Source organism: Larimichthys crocea, chromosome XXII (assembly GCF_000972845.2).
Source record: "Larimichthys crocea isolate SSNF chromosome XXII, L_crocea_2.0, whole genome shotgun sequence".
Taxonomy (NCBI): domain Eukaryota; kingdom Metazoa; phylum Chordata; class Actinopteri; family Sciaenidae; genus Larimichthys; species Larimichthys crocea.
In genome coordinates this window covers 8616685-8634115 of record NC_040032.1, presented here as the reverse complement: position 1 = coordinate 8634115, position 17431 = coordinate 8616685, and the positions used below count along the sequence as shown (strand labels likewise).

Sequence of the window (17431 nt, the reverse complement as noted above, 5' to 3'; positions counted from 1 at the left end):
ACAGGTGTGTGAGTGAGGATAAAGAAGTAAATAAACGTAAATAAATATTCATCAATGATTTTATTTTAGTAATAAATAAATAAACACGTGGACGTGTTGGTCACGTGGCCCTCGTGTCGTCATCATGATGTTTTTCCCCCCGTTGCTAGGGACGCATGAGCGGTTGCTATGCTGAGGCCCCGTGTCAGGCTGTCCACAGAGGAGCCTGATCAGAGTCTGATTATTAATCTGAAGAAACGATCAGATCAAACTTTGTTATTGTTTATTAACATGTTCAAACATCACGGGCACGCGCACTGACACGCGCTGTGTCCGCGGGACAGACTGCAGGACGAACCGAGCCCGAACATCCAGCTAGCGTTCGGCTAACGTTCGGCTAACGTTCGGCTAACCTTCGGCTCCAACGGAACTTTAACGTTTAAACGTGACGAGATGAAGCCGTGAGTCTGCTGCACGGTTTACGGTCACGGTAACGTCCGGTAACGTCACGGTAACGTCCGGTAACGTCCCGGTAACGTCTCGGTAACGTCCGGTAACGTCCCGGTAACCGTCGACATGGACTCGTACCTCGTGCTGGAGCTGGTTGGAGAAGGTTCGTTCGGTCGAGTTTACAAAGGAAGGAGACGGTTCACGGGCCAGGTACCTGTCTGTCTGTTCACCTGTCTGTCTGTTGACCTGTCTGTCTGTCTGTTTACCTGTCTGTCTGTATGTTGACCTGTCTGTCTGTCTGTTTACCTGTCTACCTGTCTGTTTACCTGTCTGTCTGTTTACCTGTCTATCTGTCTGTCTGTTTACCTGTCTGTCTGTCTGTCTGTCTGTTTACCTGTCTGTCTGTGTGTCTGTCTGTTTACCTGTCTGTCTGTTTACCTGTCTGTCTGCCTGTCTGTCTGTTTACCTGTCTGTCTGTCTATCTGTCTATCTGTTTACCTGTCTGTCTGTTTACCTGTCTGCCTGTCTGTCTGCCTATCTGTCTGTCTGTTTACCTGTCTGTCTGTTTACCTGTCTGTCTGTCTGTCTATCTGTCTGTCTGTTTACCTGTCTGTCTGTCTGTTTACCTGTCTGTCTGTTTACCTGTCTGTCTGTCTGTTGACCTGTCTGTCTATCTGTCTGTTTACCTGTCTATCTGTCTGTCTGTCTATCTGTCTGTCTGTCTGTTTACCTGTCTGTCTGTTTACCTGTCTGTCTACCTGTGCAGGTGGTGGCTCTGAAGTTCATGCCTAAGGTGGGTCGCTCAGAGAAGGAGCTGCGCAGCCTGAAGAGAGAGATCGAGATCATGAGAGGCCTCCAACACCCGAACATCGTGCAGCTGTTTGACAGCTTCGAGACGGAGACGGAGGTCAGCTCACCTCCACCTGTTTAGAACACCTCCATCTGTTTAGAACACCTCCACCTGTTTAGAACACCTCCATCTGTTTAGAACACCTCCACACCTGTTTAAAACACCTCCATCTGTTTAGAACACCTCCATCTGTTTAGAACACCTTCACATCTGTTTAGAACACCTTCACACCTGTTTAAAACACCTCCACCTGTTTAGAACACCTCCACCTGTTTAGAACACCTCCATCTGTTTAGAACACCTCCACACCTGTTTAGAACACCTCCACACCTGTTTAAAACACCTCCATCTGTTTAGAACACCTCCATCTGTTTAGAACACCTTCACACCTGTTTAAAACACCTCCACCTGTTTAGAACACCTCCACCTGTTTAAAACACCTTCACACCTGTTTAGAACACCTCCACACCTGTTTAAAACACCTCCACACCTGTGGAGTTCATCATCCCTCCTCTGTGTCTGACAGGTGGTGGTTGTCACTGAGTACGCAGAGGGTCAGCTGTTCCAGATTCTGGAGGATGATGGGAAGTTACCTGAGAGCCAGGTAAGTGTAGTTTATTAATAGAAATGATGAGGTGAGGCTTGTGATGGTCTCTGATCAGCGTCAGCTCATCGTCTCCGTCCTCTGAGGTCCAAGAGATCGCCTGTCAGCTGGTCTCGGCTCTGTACTACCTGCACTCTCACCGGATCCTCCATCGAGACATGAAGCCGCAGAACATCCTGCTGGGGAAGAGCGGCGTGGTGAAGCTGTGCGACTTCGGGTAGGTGGTGCTGATTCTGTATCATCAGGCGTGTGTGAATCCACATGGATGAACCGCGTCATGTGATCTGCAGGTTTGCTCGAGCGATGAGCGTCTCCACGCTGGTGCTGACGTCCATCAAGGGGACGCCGCTGTACATGTCGCCCGAGCTGGTGGAGGAGAAGCCGTACGACCACACGGCTGATCTGTGGTCTCTGGGCTGCATCCTCTACGAGCTCCACACGGGGGCGCCGCCGTTCTACACCAACTCCATCTTCCACCTGGTGCAGCTCATCGTGAGAGACCAAGTCAAGTGGCCGGACACGATGAGCGACAGCTGCACGGTACAGAACCGATACAGAGCTACAGAACCGATACAGAACTACAGAACCGATACAGACCTATAGAACAGATACAGAGCTACAGAACCGATACAGAGCTACAGAACCGATTCAGACCTATAGAACTGATACAGTGCTACAGAACCGATACAGACGTATAGAACCGATCCAGACCTATAGAACCGATCCAGACCTATAGAACTGATACAGAGCTACAGAACCGATACAGTGCTACAGAACCGATACAGACCTATAGAATCGATACAGTGCTATAGAATCGATACAGAGCTACAGAGCAGATACAGACCTATAGAACCGATACAGACCTATAGAACCGATACAGAGCTACAGAACCGATACAGAACAGATACAGAGCTATAAAACCGATACAGACCTATAGAACCGATACAGAGCTACAGAACCGATACAGAACAGATACAGAGCTGATACAGTGCTGTGATTTCCATTTGTTCCAGTCCCATTTAGATCGTTTGATCCTTCAGAAGTTGAACTGGACTCAAACGTCTCTCGCCCCTCAGCGTTGGCTGCAGGTGCTGAAGGAGCCCGGGGAGGCGTTCAGTGTTTTGATGTCTGATTTTTATTGAGCATCGATGATACAATAAAAAAGAACTCTGGACCAGTGCTCACATTATTATTCTGTAGTTGACATGGATGAATATCACAGATATAAATGTTAGAGAGCTGTATGAACTGCATCAGTCACTAAACCACAGAGACACGCAGGTCCATTTTTACACTTCCAATGTAATAATATTTTTCTGCATGTTGTAAAATCGATGATGTTTTTATATCTTTTGCTTATTGAATATCTTCCGACTGTACCGTGTTGGGTGGAGATCAATATTAGGAGCCTCTGATAGTTTTAAAGGTTGCAGACCAGCAGCACGACCCAAACATCTGCATCAAGTCTGCAGGAGAGTTTCGACACCAGCTTGCATCTGTGTCTGAGTTTATTTTGGCAAGTCTCGATTTGGAGCTGTGGACGCGATGTAAGATCTTAAACTGTATTATGCTTAATGTGTCACACGAGGTTCTGTCATTGACTTTTAGTAGAGCGCTGTCCAAAATGTCTCATCTATCTGGTTCGCCTTGATCTTTGCAGGAGTTCTGTTTTTAATGGAAGATACAGTCATTTATTTCTGTAGAGGTGAAAGTAGATCATCTAAACCAGAAAGTGATGGCATGTTTGGAAAGTTGGGATCATGATGCTGAAGGAAGTTGCAGCTGGACCGGGGGAGGCCAAATTTATGTGATAAGTCATCAAAGCGAGTGAAAATAGTGTTTCTGTTCATATATTTACATTTATAAATGCCGAAGAGTAAATCCAGAGTCCAGTGGGACGAAGAGTTTTAAACCCAAAGTTACGTCTAAGTTGGAACCATATTTTGAGGATATTTACGGCTGCTGGATTGTTGGTGTTTTGACGTCTGATGTCGTCTTAATCATTTCCTCCACAGAGTTTCCTCAAAGGTTTGTTGACCAAAGATCCTCAGAAGCGTTTGTCTTGGCCGGACCTCCTGCACCATCCTTTTGTTGCTGATGGAGTTCCAGGTGAAGTCTTCTCTAATTTAAAACGTCCAAACATACAACAGCTTTCTGTTCTGAGCTCTTATTTTTGTTCCTGTGTTGTTGACGTGTTGGCACAGTTCTGTCCGACTCGACTGTTTTCAGCCCGCTGACAGTCACGCCAAGCCCGGACATGTTGGCGCTGAAACTTCAGCAAGTGGCAGCGAAGACTGTGCCGACGTCTGGACAGAGCAGACTGCTGCGAAAGGCCCGAGAACAGACGGACAGCAGAGCGAGGCCAGCGGGCAGCGACGATGTGAAGGTGAGTCACAAACCAGTTCCTCATTGGTAGATCCACAGAGGAGCTCTGAGCTGATCCGTGTACGTTAACAGAAAAAGAAGGATGGAGCATCAGCAGCAGCTTCCCCGAGAGCCAAGCCCAGCTCCGCTGATGTTACCTCAGGTCCATCAGTCCTGAACCTGAAGAATCAGGACTGCAACAGATCCAAACACAGGTATCCGAGTAAAGATGAGACACTCACTGTAAAACACCACACAACAAGTCTGAACTTCTGAAGATGGAACATGGTTCAAAAATAAACGTGACGTGTTCCAGCTTTCTTCAGGAAGTTACAGACGAGCAGAGCAGAATAGAAACTTCATGGATGGTGCAGTGATGGGCAGCCAGGAGAGAGCGGATCAGTAAGGAGGTGAACTGGGACCTTAGTCCTAGTCTTGGTCTTGGTCTTACTGACCTAATGAATCGATTCTTTTGATTGGCTGCCCTCCTGCTAGATGTTTCCTGAAGAACGCTGAACACTAAAATGTGTCAAAGACGTATTTTTTAATCACGTTCCACCTTGAGAAGTTTGCATTTGTTCGGTGTCTTCATGATTTCTGATCAGTTCAAAGAATCTCTCCAGTTGTGCGATGTTGATTTGTTTGTTCACGGTTGTTGTGTGCGTCCTCTGCAGAGGTCAGATCAGCAGGGACTATGAACAGGAGTTTCCCTCTGTGGAGGTCGGACCACAACTACTGCGGAGACACAGCGAGGACGGTCAGGTCAGTGTCAGCCACGAAAACCCGACCAAGTCAAGACCAGCGGCATGTAGCTCATGTGAGGTCGTCTGAGTGTGATGAACTGTTGGTGGTTTGCATGAATGTTCATGTGAATAAAGAAACGTGTCCTGCAGTATCAAATGTTTCTTCTTGTTTCAGGATGTTGGCGGTGAGGAATATTGGGAGAAGCTGGTCCAACAGTCAGATCCAAACAGACCCAGAGAATCGTTGGACCTCAGTGTTGTCGTACCGCAGATTAAATCTCAGATCGCTGCGTTCAGAGTTCAAGTAATGAAGTTTTCAACCATCACAAACTGATTCAAACCTCTGTTTGTGAACGTTTCTCATTTAGTCTCTGTGTGTTTGTTCAGTTAACGGCTGGTGTCGTTAACGAAACGTGGCGGATTCAACAACCGCTGAAAGTTTTACACAACCTGCTTCTGACCCACGACCCCGACAAGTCGTACCAGATCGGCCAGGAACTCGGACTACCGCATGTCCTCTTTGAGCTCGTCCACGATGCTGTCGAGAACTCAACTTTCATCGAGGTTACTGCTCAGAAATGGACGCATACTCAACAATTATTCAACAATTGTTCCCGTAACAACATTTACTGACGTGTTTTTGTCTTTTTCTTCCTGCTCAGCAGCCGGGGAGCGTCCCAACACTCGGAGAAATGATCACTGTGCTCATAATCTACTGGGAGGAGCACGGTGACTGGACGGAAGAACATCGGTGTGATTTTCTTTTTTACTGACGCTGAGTTTGTTGATTTGTTGATTCATACAAGTGACCAACTCGTCATGTGTCCTCTGCTGTAGACTGGAAGAGTTCACCAAACCCTTCGTCACCATCCTCGGTCAAACACAGCTCGCTCCTCTGGCGGTACGTCCTCGCTGAAGTTAACATCTGCAGGTTAAAGTTTAGTTTGGTGACATCAGGTGATTCTGTGTTCTCTTCTTCAGCCTCTGGCCGCCACCGTCTTGTCTCTGTTCACACAACACGTCGATGTCGAGATCGATTTAGAAATTTTGACCTCGCTGCTGAAGAAGCTGCTGATGGACTCGTACGAGGTAACAAACCTGCGAGAGGTCGTTTCTGCATCTGTGTTCTCAGAGGAAGAAATGACTCATGAACTTGTTGTATTTCTTCTTCTTGGTGGTAATAGATGTTTGCTCTGGCTCCGTCACCCTCCACCCTCTACATCAGTAACAGGTTAATGAACGTGAACTCTGATCGAGTTCTTTGGACAGCCGAGGCGACGAGGAGCTGCTTTCTTTTTGACTCTTGAACTGTGAAGTTATTTTCTGTCTACGTTAAATGTGTTTAAAGTTCATGACCCACTTTCGTCTCGTCAGCCTCAGGTTTCTCTTCCGCCTGGATTCGGTCTCTGTGACGGCGTCCTGTCTTTACTGCTGCACAAACTCTCCGAGGTCAGACAGAAACTACGACATGAAGTCTGATAAGACGTTTGACTGGATGGATGTCGGAGATAAAACTGCAGTTTGATCCTTTTTTGTCTTCTAACAGCATGAAAGCAGCTCTTCATCTTTAGATCCGGACGTGTTTCTGGATCTTTGGAAAAGAATCAGCGCCTCGCTGGAGAAGACGACACCAGACTTGTGTTCAGCACACGGTAACTGTAGAGTCCATGTCTGAAGCTTATTGAATATGTTCTTTGTTTAACACTGATGTTTCATTCCGACCTCAGGGCTGTACTCCTTCCTGGCGATCGCACTGTTTGTCTTCACCAAGGACCCGTACTCGTGCATTCCTCTGTTTTCTGACCGCGAGTCAAAATGCGTGTTCGCCCTCGGCCAGCTGCTGCGAACTGACCGGTGAGTGCTCGGATCATCTTCATGTTTCATCAGTGCCTCCAGTCTAAACGAGCTAACGGCTAACAATAGAGTCTTTTTAGTCTTCATCTGTCTGCAGCAACCACGAGACCCGAGGTGGATCTGAGCCACGACGGCGTGTCGGTGCTGAGCTGTCACTTGTTGTGCTTCCCGTTCGCCCTGGAGCTGCCCTCACGCAACACGTCCACCATTTTCCAGTCGTACGACAGCTGTGGGATCGTCGAAGGCCTCGTGCAGGTGAAAGACGTCGCTGATGCAGCACAGACGAGCCGACGCAGACGAGCCGACGCAGACGAACCGACGCAGACGAGCTGACGCAGACGAGCTGACGCAGACGAACCGACGCAGACGAGCTGACGCAGACGAGCTGAGGCAGACGAACCGACGCAGACGAACCGACGCAGACGAACCGACGCAGACGAGTTGACGCAGACGAGCTGACGCAGACGAGCTGACGCAGACGAGCTGACGCAGACGAACTGACGCAGACGAGTTGACGCAGACGACCTGACGCAGACGAGCTGGCGCAGACGAGCTGACGCAGACGAGCTGACGCAGACGAGCTGACGCAGACGAGCTGATGCAGACGAGCTGACGCAGACCAGCTGACGCAGACCAGCTGACGCAGACGAGCTGACGCAGACGAACTGACGCAGACGAACTGACGCAGACGAACTGACACACTCTCCTCATGACTGTTCATCTGTCTCTCGTGTCTGTTGAACTGTGACGAGTCGTCTGGATGACTTTGTGTTGCAGGTGATTCAGACTCTCCCTCCTCCTCTGCTCGAGCTGCCTCTCTCCTTGCTGAACCGTTTGCTCCTGTGCGACCCCGGCCGATCGCTTTCCCGCCTCGTGAAGGTCGCTTATGGTTTTTTCGCGTTGCCCGGGAACAGCCGGCTCACGTCGCGGACCGCCGGCTCTCTGCTCGCTGACTTCCTGCAGCAGGACGTGCTGTGGGATTCTGCCGCCGAGCTCCTGACTCTGTTGTCCCAGGTCGCCCGTTGTTCCCCTCAACATTCCCGCCTTCAGGTCCACGTGGACGCCTTGGCGCTGCAGCAGGCGTTGGCTCACCCTCATGATCCGATCAGAGCTGCCGCCTGCAGACTTCTGGGGAGTTTAAATCCGCTCAGGCCTCCTGCGCTGCAGCCGGACATCTTCAGGAGCACGATCGACTGTCTGCACGACTCCAGCACGCCTGTGCGGAGGATGGCTTGCCGGGCAGTCGGGAACTGGATGGGGTACATGGCAGCGGGTCGGTCCAACGAGTGTTCACACAGTGAGGCAGCAGGAGATCTGTCCACCATAGCAGAACAGGGATTGGACGAGGAGGACGGGCGGGGGTGGACACAGGAAGCGAGGAGGACGGCGGCCATGCTGGCGCCTCTGATCAGCGACCCCGACGCCCTCACACGGCGGCACTGCTGCACGGCTCTGGGAAACCTGGTGAACGTCGATGGTGCTGCGGCGTTGTTGTCGCAGGAAGACGTGTTCGGGAAACTTCTGAGAGCCGCGTGCTCCGACTCCCACAATGCAGTGAGGCAAGCTGCCATAACAACCCTGAGCCTGTACAGCAGGCAGGACGCCGTACGCCAGGTAAAAACGATGAAATCAATGTATGTTCAGTTCGTTCTTAACTGTGACGTGTCTGTACGTGTTTGGACTTTAATATTAGAATAATATTTAAATATTATGATGTGCTTTTCTCTGAAGGTCCTGATCTCCCTCGATGCCGTGCACAAACTTGTTGAAGCTTCACATCACACAGCTCCACACTGTGACTACGATCAGCTGATCGGACGGCTGCGAACGAGTCCACCGTGAAAAATGTGAAAATTCAACACACCACTTCCTGTCGTCCACGCCGTGACGGAGGATAAAAAAACGTTTTAATATTTTGACTTTTAAATTTAAAATGATGCAAAAAAAAAGATCAGCTGATCTTCATCTTCTGTCTGTTTAAATAAAAGTTTTTCATATTTACAAAATATTTATTGTCTTTTTTTCTTCTGTGAGAACAAAACAACAGAAATACATCACACACACACACACACACACACACAGAACACAAATCAAATTAAATTAAATATTTCTCTATATTCCTTTTAATTTTCTTTCAGGTAAAACATTTGATATTTTATCTGTTTCAGCGTCTGTATAAATATTTTCTGATCACAGTTTCTTTTTGTTTTTTCTTAATAACATACAACAACAACAAAAACACACAACGTAACATAAACACAACATGACGAGGGGAGGGTTGTACATTATGTAAAAGCAGCAGCACATACACATAAAAATATAAGAATGCTGCTTGAAAATAGGGGAGAGATTCAAAGTAAAGTCTTGATGGAGGTTTGATGTTACAGTTCTCTTCAAAAACATCAGTTTGCTTCTTAGTTTAAATGTTTTTCTCTCCATAACATAAATATTATGAATTATATCAATCCACTCGTTTATTGTTGGTTTGTCATTTTACACCAACAACACTCTCAACAGGTATTTGTCCCGCTTTGCATATTCAAGTCCATGTGGATCACATAAGTACATGACAAACATTTCCTTTTAAAAACTGTCTCCAGGATTCTGAATCTCAGCCCCAAAAATGAAATGAGTGAAACGGTTTGTGAAGTTTTCCCACAGGAGCTGCAGCAGTCTGAGCGGAGGAGTTTGATGCTGACAGACGCTGAAACGTTTCAGACAAACTACAACAGTTTATAATATTTAGATTTATATTGTCATGAATCATTTCAGTCTCTATTCATTGTTTGTGCTTTGAAACGGGACATTTAATTCAAAATGATGTCAGATAAGTTTAATGTGAATTTATTTAAGAAAAATGAATTCACTTTGTTTTCATGGACGCGGCTCATCTTCAGAGTTTCTTCATGTTCACGTTGAAGGTGACGGCGTGTTTGTATTAATTTAAATAATCAGCAGACAGCAGCTTTTTAAAAAGCGACTGAATCAAATAGAATTAATGATTCAAACAATGATTTTAAAATATGATTATATTATAATATGTGTTTGTGTTGCAGATCCGACAGATCAGGATGTAATTTGAGTTTTAGTAAAAATCTTTTCCATTGAATTCATCAGAAAACACAAAATGACTTCATGACACTCTTTATTTTTTTTTTAAGGAAAAAACAAAAGTGGATTCACACAAAACAAATTTTCACATGAGATTAAATGATTTCACATGAAGCGCTCTAATTCTCAGTCCACATTTTTGGTTTGTTAGTGCACAAAGAAACAAACAAACATCCATAAATCAACAAGATTCAAGATTGTCTCAACATAAATATGCATAGAAACAAATCTAGCCTCAGTAACAACAGATGAATGTGAGAAAAATGAAATATAATTACTCAAAGAATCTAATGATTGATTTTCTGTTCGTTTCCTACAAAGAACAGACGAACACACTCCGACTCCCTGAACATACAAAAGTTACAAATTAGTGCAGATCAGCCAGAGGCCTAAAAAACTTATTGCCTGAACTTGTTTCTGAAATTCTACATTTTCTATTTCAAGAGAGAGAAAAAGAGTTCATGGAAAGAAAGTAAAGACATGCAGAGGGAGCTGCTACATCTCACCTACTCACAACATTTGTACAACAAGAGAGAAGCTGCATGTGAACAGAGAAACGTGTGACGAGAAACAGATCGGACAGTTTGAAATATGCGGGAGAAAGAAAAGTTTACAAAACACAAAAATAAAAAATGTCAGTTTCACCTTCAGAACAGTGCAAACGAGAAACCAGTTTTTATTTTGGTCACAGGATCAATAGATTGGACGTTATTTGGAATCAGTGCTGCAAACGTAAAAACGGGATTTGTCACGCTGAAATGAAATAAACACAGATCACATGAAAAAATATTAAATTATAAAAATAATAATAAAATAAAAAAACGTTCTTCAGCGGTTCTTTCTGTAAAAATCAAACATTTTAAAATATTCATATCAAATCCTCCGCCGATTAAAACTAAATGTTTTTTCATTAATTTAAAGTGACACAAATAAATTAAATAAAACATAAAAAAGATAAAAACACAAAGTTCTATTGCTGACATCAATTCCAATGTAAGGCTATTAAAATATCAAACCTGCAGAATGAATAACTTCTTCGACTCGTCGCCTCACGCAGGGCGAGGTCTATAAAAATGATTGTCATTTAAAGCATTGCAATGCCACAGTGCAGGCTCAAGTGATCAGAGTGCGAAAGCAATGGAAGCGTTGATTTTTTTAAATGATTAAAAAAAATAATTCACATCAGCAAAGCATGCATTTCCCGCCAGCCGTGACAGAAAACATGAAACCACCGTCAGAGACACAGACGCTGCTGCGAGGTTACGCCGTCGTGTCCTGCTTGTGCCTCTGGCTGCGGGCCTTGTAAACTTCGATCAGCAGGTCTTTGACGTACTGGATTTCACGTTCCACCGACTCTGCCTTGTCCCGGAGCTCCCGGTTCCTCCCTTCGAGGCAGTGCAACTGTTCCTCCAAAGAGTCGAGCTCCGCCCTCTTTCGCTGGCGATACCTGTGGTTGGAAACAAACAAACACGAGGATGAGACGAGGACGTCCACCTGTGGAATCACCTTGCAGACATCAGGACGAAGCTGACTCACCTGTGAGCGGCGGTTTTGTTCTGATCTCTCTTCTTCTGTTTGCGCTCGCCGCCTTCAGCTGGCACCATGTCCACCTCGTATTTCAGGGCACAGTGGTCTTCCTTCAGCCGGCACGCCTGCCTGAGCCCTGCAGACTCCAGGTTCAGACTCTCTCTGGACATCAACAGACACTCCGGGCCTTGATCCTCCAGGAAGTTGCAGTGCAGGTCGTGCTGGTTGACCTGGAGGCTCTCGGACTTCACCTGCTCATTGATGTTACCTAAGAAGCTGTGAAAGGCCTCGGGCTGCGCTGCTGCCGGAAGGTAGCAACCGTCGCCGCTCTCTGATTTCCACGAAACGCCGGCTTTGGTCACCTCCATGCTACTTTTGATACCGTTGAGCACCTCGTTGTTGGCGGCGCCTGAGCCGACCTCCCTCATACTGTACATCAGCAGATCCTCTTTCTTGTGCGCGACGTCAAGTGATCCCCCGAAGCCGAATCCACCGCCGACCACCTTCGCGGCGCCCATCACGTCTTGACCGAAGCAGCAGTTTTTCTCTTCTTTTGGAAGAACGGCACATCGTCTGACCTCGACGGCGCTCCCCAGACAGAAGCTCTTCCCTGCCAGCTGCTCGTCGTCCACGCAGCCGTAGCTTCCTGTCAGGCTCGCGGCCGAGCTACCTGAGTTACTTCCTTTGGATCCCAACAAACTGTTGTCGTAACCTTCGCTGAACCTCGCGCCATCGGGAACTCGCTTCCTACCACACCCACTGGGGCGCCCGCAGCTGTACGGGGCGTGTCTTGGAACTTTGGATCGCCCAATGGGCCCGCCACAGATGCTCAGCAGGTCCAGTTCTCCCGTTGCCAGGGTAACAAGAAGCGGGCTGGATTCCGATTGGCTGCATGTCGAGTATGATGCGTATGGCAGCTGAGTGAAGGGCTGAGGACCCGCCGGCAGTGGACCCCTGTCACATTTCCCCAGCCTCGGCCCTTTCTCCGGCAGCGGCTCAGACAGGAAGTAGTCCTCTAGTTGGGCGAGTTCCTCTTGCAGCAGAGAGGTCATGACCTCCAAGTCAGAAGGCACCTGGATATCATTCTGGAGGGGTGAAGGGGGAAGGGAGGCGTTGGTGGAGGAGGGAGGGGAAGGAGGGTTTGGGAGGTACGAGGAGAAATCCACTTCTTCCGTCATCCAGTCAGTGAGACCATCACCTAGTGAGGAGAGAAAATGTCGTTAAGACGCTGCAAATATCAGCCCAACAACAACAAGCGTTGGAAAAATACGAGCCCGGCAGATTTGAGAAGGCACGATGTGATCGACGACAGCACACGCAAAGACTTCCTGCGGATCTGTTCGCAGGATGTCAGAAAATCAGACGTAGCTACTTTATTACTTACTGTTCAAGAAGGACGAATGTGCTGCAGTGCCGAGCCCACCTGAAACGGGGAAAAATATAAAAAAGCGTACTCGCCGCAACTCACCAATTAAGTGCTGACTCTCCTCTGACACCTCCCCCCTGCACCCCTGTGATTGGCTGTGGTTAGCCTGTGGGTGAGAGAGAGCGAGGGGGTCTGCCGGGCAGACACGAAGAGTCTTCCAAACAGGAGCCGACGTTGCCATCATTCTGTCTGTCGGCGCTTTGGTTCAGTCCAAACAGTCCAAACATGCGCTGGGAGCGAGCGGGGTCTGACGGATGGGCCACAGAGAGCAGGGCTGGGTGGGCATAATGAAACCTGGAGAGGGGACGGGTGGAGGAAGGGTGGAGGCAAAGAGACACAGATCATGAATGAAGGATGGAGATGATGGGCTGGACCTTCCTGCACGATCAGCACATGCACCTTTAAAGTACACACACACACACACACACACACACACACACACACACTCCTCTGGGCTTTAACCCCCTCCACCTCCACCTCCACCTCCACCCCTGCTCCCTCTCAAACCACGTGGGACCTGGATGACGTTGTCAACCTCCCAACTGTTGTCAAGAAAGAAAAGTCTCCAGACACCTCCATCCCGAATCCGGATCAATCCAGATCAACTTGAACCGGTTCAAATGTTTCAAAAATAAAAAGTTGACACACCTGCACGAGGCTTCACCTGCACACCTTTATGTAAAAACACAGCTGTTCTCATAGCAACCACAAACAGCCGCGAAAACGGAAGGACGTCACTCAGCACTTAAAGAAACCACGAGACAAAAACAGTTCGACATAAAAATAAAATGTCACAAACTGACACTTACTCCATTATTGCGGAGGAAACGTGGAGCGCTTCGGCTGGTGCGTTGCTTGAAAGCAAAGCACGGACTAGTTCTCCGGGTCCGGACGACGGGACGAGTTTAAAGAGCCATGCTGGACCGTGCTGGTGGAGTGTTATCCGGGCGGGACTCGAACAGGTCCAGTTGTTGCTTTGTTGTGGTCGAGCTGTAAACTGAGCGGCTGCTCTCATTGTGACAAAGCGTCACTGCACTCACACCTAGCAACCAGCTGCGTCATCACGCAGAGCACGCAACCAGCAGGAGGAGGGAGGGGGGGATCCCTCCGCCTCACCGCGGCACAGCGCACAGATCCCTCCGCCAGGCTCCGACATATAACAGTAAGTTTATATATTTATTTAAATAAACTTACACTTCACACACTGTGTAACGTTACACACACACACGGCGACGTGTTACTACCAAAAACCTTCATCCTGCCGAGCCAAACTTTATTTTTAAAGTGTTTTAATTAAAAATAAAAGTAGATTTTAGCTTGAAGCTAGCTCCCAAAAACAGCAAACATGAAGTGAAAACTAAAATATAATTTAAATGTATTAAAGTAACCGTGTGCACGCGGTTTAACGGCGTTTTTACGCTGTTTAATTCTTAATTAAAAATAATAATTAAACCGAACCGTTCAACTTCAAAAGCGGAAGTGCTTCCCGCTCTTTTAACGTTTATATATCACAGTAAAAGCAAAGTAATCCCATACTTTAAAGAGTATTGTTTGTTATAGAAACGGACTTAAACACCAGCAGTCACTTCACCGGACGGACGTTGCTTGTGTTTATTTATTTAATTAATTTTATTTTATTTATTTTTAGAGAAACTTTTGATCCGCTTTGTTGTTGTAACCTGACACTCTGTTGCATCGCCGTTGCATCAGTGGTCCACGCGCTCAGCGATTGGCTGAGGAGCTCTCTCGAACTGCCGCGCTCTCATTGGTTGGAATCGGCTCCAGGTGAAACGTGATTGGTGGATGGTCGGCAAGGCAAAGCATGAGCGCAGTGCAGACTGTGCACAGGTTGGAGGTAAACAAACCGGCTGCTGCCACTTTATCTATATTTAACATTAAACAGCGTTATCCAACATTCATCATCTGTGTTTGATCATTTATCAACTACTCTTATGATGTAGTCATATTTTATTAAGTTAGAGGTAAACAAACTGACTTTATTTGAATTTTTATTTATTTTTATCAACTATTATCATCATTTATTATCTACTTTCATATTATTTATTTTTAATAACTTATGATCTATTCTTATTAAGTTAGAGGTAAACAAGCTGTTTTATTAGTTCATTTATACTTTTTAGTATTTATTTATATTATTTATGGTAGTTTTATTATGTTTGAGGTAAAAACAACTTTCATTATCACTGTTATCCATGATTTATTATCCGTCTTTGATTATTTATCATCTTCTATCATATTTTAAATTCTTTATTTTGTATTTTTCAGTTCGAGGTGAGCAAACTGGCTGATATCACTTTATTTATATCTATTCTTATGATTTATTTGATATTTTATATTACTTATGATCTGTTCTTATTTAGTTTGAGGTGAACAAAGACATTTAGAAATGTTTTTATTATTTATTTTATGTTTTAGATTATTGATGTATTATTCAGTTTGAGTTTGAAACATATCACTTCATTTATATTTGTGTTATTTATTTTATGTTCTTTATGATCTATAATTCATCCATGATCCTGTGTCTGTGTGTTGTGTTTGTGTCATTACTGTGCAGATATAATAACGATGTGTTTTTCTATGTTTGATGATCAGCTGTCGCTCACACACTCAGCAGCTCAGTGCTTCGTCCTCTGTCGCTGTCTTCATGGACTTTGAGGATCTTTATTTCCCGCTCGATGCCTTCAGACTCCACTGTCAATAACAATTAAGAGCAGAATAAATCTTTTGTTTTTCTGCTTTCAGCAAATCGAGTCAGTGTGCTGCTCTCCTGTTGCTATAGCAATAGCGGACACTGCCCCCTATTTTAGACTTGTTTTCTGGTTGCTGTTGCCATGGGATTTGCATCTCTCTCTCTCTCTCTCTCTCTCTCTCTTCGTACCTGCTGTTTTCCCTCCACCTCACCTCCACCTCCTCCACCTCCTCCTCCCTCATTCAACTGTTCCTCCATCTGATTTGCTGAGTTGCATCTCGGTGACATTTTCATTTTTTGCCAAAAACCAATGGGCTTCTTTCCACTTCTGCTGAATTTGCATATCGACACCGGGACACTTTGAGGTTTGTCCAGCGAGCAGCAGCTCTGAGTCAAAGTCACATCATCCACACAGAGGATGGAGTTCATCCACTCGGAGGATGGAGTTCATCCACACGGAGGATGGAGTTCATCCACTCGGAGGATGGATGGAGTTCATCCACTCGGAGGATGGATGGAGTTCATCCACACAAACATTCAGGCGTTCTGTGTCCGTCCGTGTTACTCTGAGTCATTTACACATTCAGCAAAATGTCTGCCCATCCGCAGCGAGCGGCGGCGACCACGTGAGCAGCTCAGAGAGTTTGTAGAAAGGCGACCTGATGCAATCGAGATAAATGTGGTTGTAATGGAGAGCAGATTGAGATAGTAGCTGGTGAAGTTGGAGGGTCTCCCAGGAAATCGCTGACTGCTCTCTCCGTCTCTGTTAATTGGTCCACAGAGGGCTTCCTGTTTGCGCATCATGAGAGAAATCTGAGGTGTTCATGACAGCGGCGCTGCATTTCCCCAAAGTCTGCTCTATTAAGTCCAATATCCTTTGTCATTATTTAGGAAGAGACGCAGAAATGTGAAAGTTACGCAGCAGAATCCGGCTCGTCCGGATCATCTACATGCATGATGTAAACATGACGGGTGATTTAGAGGAACTTTGGATCAGACTGGACCGATCTCAGATCTTTATGATCGCTCTCCAACACTTCACACTCGCTGTGCGTGAATCTCGTGTTTGAGCCCAGAAGTCAGAAAAGTCGACGCTGCATGCCAAGAGCACGTATGGCACGTTAGTTTGTGTTACAGCATCATTTCATCATCATCATCTCTCACAGTTTATTGTCCTCAACTTTCCCGCTCTTTGAACACGCGATGAAAACATGAAATCCAGTTCAGACTTGTGAATGGAGGCCAGCTCAGAGTGTGTGTGTGTGTGTGTGTGTGTTCAGCCTCCGTTGGTTTCAAACACACTTCATCAGTGACGAGTGGAATAACATTTTTATTCATGAATGTAATTGAGGCGTCTTAATCTGCATGGCGCCGTGACAGATCTGCAGTCGTCAGTCTCAGGATGTTTCCTGTTCTCAGGAGCGTCACGGTGAATCCACAGCGTCCTCTGAGCGCTGACACTAACTGCTGAAGGCTTCTTGAACGCACACTCGGCTCAGCCGAAGCTCGCCTGCTGTGGAAAGTTCACCTCAGTGTGAGCGCGTCCACAGATCTGATGTCCGTGGATTGAAAGTTCAACAACAGACGAAGAAGAGCAGAAACTTTGTGTTCGTGCATCGAGGTTCGAGGTCCCGGATGGTTCGCAGCTCTCGGCCTCGCTGCCATTTAAACTCTCCACGTCTGTCACCTTCAGAGCTTCACACATTTTCATCCAGAGACTTCACAGCAGCTGCACTTTAGCAGCAGCTGATCTCACTGCCTAGTCCAGCAGCAGTCAGCCCAGAACCAGAACCAGGTCCCCAGCAGCAGCTGA

The 17431-nt window shown here is 46.5% G+C and overlaps 2 protein-coding genes and 1 long non-coding RNA gene across 4 annotated transcripts; 2 read left to right on the top strand and 1 right to left on the bottom strand.

Annotated features, from left to right (window-relative positions):
- The first annotated feature begins 181 nt into the window (after nucleotides 1-181).
- On the top strand, nucleotides 182-8819 carry stk36 (serine/threonine kinase 36 (fused homolog, Drosophila)). Of its 2 annotated transcripts, none has more exons than XM_027273877.1 (20): nucleotides 182-639; nucleotides 1196-1336; nucleotides 1806-1883; nucleotides 1970-2100; nucleotides 2174-2423; nucleotides 3899-3992; nucleotides 4088-4269; nucleotides 4341-4462; nucleotides 4922-5009; nucleotides 5166-5294; nucleotides 5378-5554; nucleotides 5656-5741; nucleotides 5828-5891; nucleotides 5972-6079; nucleotides 6365-6439; nucleotides 6537-6642; nucleotides 6718-6844; nucleotides 6925-7099; nucleotides 7622-8458; nucleotides 8576-8819. In XM_027273877.1, the coding sequence occupies exons 1-20, from the start codon at nucleotides 556-558 to the stop codon at nucleotides 8684-8686; spliced, it is 3165 nt and encodes a 1054-aa protein (XP_027129678.1). In that variant the 5' UTR covers nucleotides 182-555; the 3' UTR covers nucleotides 8687-8819. The 2 variants fall into 2 exon arrangements, with proteins under 2 accessions (XP_027129678.1, XP_027129677.1); XM_027273876.1 differs by having other exon boundaries at nucleotides 5653-5741.
- A 1184-nt stretch (nucleotides 8820-10003) lies between these two features.
- Nucleotides 10004-13854, bottom strand: atf5a (activating transcription factor 5a). Its single transcript, XM_010750199.3, has 4 exons — nucleotides 13718-13854; nucleotides 12951-13202; nucleotides 11492-12680; nucleotides 10004-11402 (listed from the first exon to the last, which is right to left on the bottom strand). Exons 2-4 carry the CDS (start codon nucleotides 13090-13092, stop codon nucleotides 11216-11218), a joined length of 1518 nt encoding a protein of 505 aa, XP_010748501.2. The 5' UTR covers nucleotides 13093-13202; nucleotides 13718-13854; the 3' UTR covers nucleotides 10004-11215.
- Nucleotides 13855-13956: 102 nt separating this feature from the next.
- On the top strand, nucleotides 13957-15814 carry LOC109142888 (uncharacterized). The gene is made up of 3 exons (XR_002043086.2): nucleotides 13957-14070; nucleotides 14619-14763; nucleotides 15522-15814. It is a non-coding gene; the product is annotated as an uncharacterized LOC109142888 (long non-coding RNA).
- The last annotated feature ends 1617 nt before the right edge of the window (nucleotides 15815-17431 follow it).